Consider the following 2,500-nt stretch of genomic DNA (forward strand, 5'->3'; position numbering starts at 1 on the left):
CAAACTTTCAACTACCGGCCACGATAGCATGGTACTGTATTGAAGCAAGTCCACTCACGGTTCCCCAAACCTCACTTTTTACCATAAAAAACGTCGGTAAAAAGCCGATGTGTGGACATTTCTCTGCACTCCATCGTACTCGAGTATACTCGCGCCAATCCTTTTCTTCTCTTCCGAACATCACACGATTATTCCTTTTGCTAACAGGATTCAACGCTCTTTTCCCCATCACGATACTCGTTCCTGCGCATGCGTGCATCCACTCGTAAAAAGCGCTTTTTTACAAAACTTCCCGGTTGCATCGGCGATTTGGGACAATGTAAATGATCGACAAAAACGTAAGATTCCAGGTTTTCACAAGAAACGAGAATCGAAACGGGGCCACAAAGTTTTCGTGGCGACCGTAAAAGTAACACTTGAAAATGCGGAAGTCGAACTGTTCTGACCAACCTTTGTCCTCTTGTGATATTCTTTTCCCATCTCCAGGGCTTTTTCAAAGGTGACACTTCGTTGGTCCACGTTTCGGGCAAACAGAACCTACAAAGAAAATAAAAGGGAAAATATTCAGCCAATGAGTAATTTCCCTGTGCCGACGTATGATATAATCCGTACTAAAAATAAAGAAGTTTTTTACAAAGTTACATGTACTGTATTGCACAGTTCACTTCTCGAAGAACTACCCTTCCTTTGTAGCTGGAGTTAATTTATCTTCTACCTTATTATGCGAATCAATTCGAGCCTGTATCTGTCCATCAAGTATTAAATTTGACAGTTCATCTTCAAGTTTGGACACTGTTGTGTTGAACGCATGCGCCATCTTGTCCATGTCTGCTGACACGTAAGGACTGAAGTACTACAAAACAAAATAGGTTTCAAATTTTTAACGACAATGTCGAAAAAAGGAGTAAGCTTCCTACGTTGAGAAGGTAATATAAATTGGTAAACTACGAAGAGCCGTCCGCCAATTTGTGGAGACGTGCAAGGATTGACACCGCAGAAAAAGGCCATCCTCGGAAACCAAGGGGCAGTTAGTCGGAACGGGTCGGGACGGGACAGTCACGGGCAAAATCGGGACTTGCTTCGTCTCGTCCCGAATGACTGCCCTTGGGTCTCCGAGGATGAGAAGAAGAGAGAGAGAGTAGCCAGTTCCAGGCTCCCAGATAGTCAGGAAAACGAAAACAACAATGAGATGAAAATAACTTTACTGATGTTTCTATAAATCTCACCTGCACAAGAGCTCTATTTCTTATTTGACTGTATAAGATGTGAACGTGAGGTGATAAATGCATGTCCAACATGAAGTTGTCCTGAACAAGGATAAAACAAAGTTGGAACTCAATTCCAGTTGGCATAAACACTTAAATAACAATGACCTAGTAAAACCCGAAAGCCTAACGCTAACATTATTGATTTAACTACATACATGTTCAAAACATTGGAAAGACGACACTGCCGTGCTGCTAGGATCATTTTTGGTTTTCCATTGGACATGCCAACATGCAGCTGCCGTTTTAGCTACTGTAAACTGGAACACCTTAAGTAATGCATCAATGTAAACTTTCTATAATTAAGCTTTTTTACAAAGGTTTCTATGGTACGCTTCTACACGCTTTAGGTGAACAGTTGATAACCCATAGCAACAAATCTGTTTTAAAAATGAAGCATGGGTTGATAGCTCCGAGATTTAGCGTCAAAATACGTTCAAACTTCCATTGCCTATAGAGGGGCTGTCCTCTGGAACGCCATAGGTCGTTCAAAAGGTTCTATTTTAGATTGCACGGACATTAAAACTCTTTTGAAAAACGTCGTTAAATGTTATGCTCTTAACGATTTTAATTTCAACGTTTTAGCTCTGCAAATAATCAACAACAGATCTAAGAATTTTATATTGGTAGGTATGTTCAATTGTGTTCTTAAATTTTCAAAAATTATGTCTATTTCATTATGAATTTCTTTTTTTTTTATTCCCTTGAATGTAGTTTTAACATGTTCTTAGAAATACATTCATATCTAATGATATCATTACAATTTTTTTTAAATGCATATTTTATTATGAATGGTTTTATTTTATTCTCTTGAATGTAGTTTTAATATTTTTTGTAGAAATACATGCATATGTCATTTTTTTATACCTTCATTTCATCCAGAAGTTTGAGGCATGCAGCATATTGTGACTCATGAAACTTGTATAGCACATCTCTCAACTGTGGTTCTAATTCCAAAAACAGCTTAAACGAACTGCAACAGCATGAAACAAACAAGGGTATAATATAGCACACCACTGCCTCAATCATGTCGCAATATCCTGAAACATTGACTTGACAAACCTGCTCGATAACACCTTTTTCTGAAGTTCCTGTCTTTCAAATGATGCAAGAGCACACAAACCTCCATAAACAGCCACATTGTTGGGTGAAATTATCTGTGTAATGCAAATCAAACACAGAAAAGAATTACAGTGTGACTACTAGCCATTTTCATACAAGAATAAGGGTACTGC

At 38.4% G+C, this 2,500-nt stretch overlaps 1 protein-coding gene across 1 annotated transcript in view; it reads right to left on the minus strand.

Annotated features, from left to right (window-relative positions):
* LOC137970649 (COP9 signalosome complex subunit 1-like) overlaps positions 1 to 2,500 on the minus strand; it is a 14,308-nt gene that overhangs the window by 1,973 nt on the left and 9,835 nt on the right. The window contains exons 12-16 of the mRNA XM_068817175.1: positions 2,328 to 2,422; positions 2,133 to 2,238; positions 1,227 to 1,307; positions 716 to 853; positions 451 to 537 (exon numbers count right to left, since the gene is read on the minus strand). Coding sequence (XP_068673276.1) covers positions 451 to 537; positions 716 to 853; positions 1,227 to 1,307; positions 2,133 to 2,238; positions 2,328 to 2,422 — 507 coding nt within the window. The remainder of the gene's footprint in view (positions 1 to 450; positions 538 to 715; positions 854 to 1,226; positions 1,308 to 2,132; positions 2,239 to 2,327; positions 2,423 to 2,500) is intronic.

Source organism: Montipora foliosa, chromosome 9 (genome assembly GCF_036669935.1).
Source record: "Montipora foliosa isolate CH-2021 chromosome 9, ASM3666993v2, whole genome shotgun sequence".
Taxonomy (NCBI): domain Eukaryota; kingdom Metazoa; phylum Cnidaria; class Anthozoa; order Scleractinia; family Acroporidae; genus Montipora; species Montipora foliosa.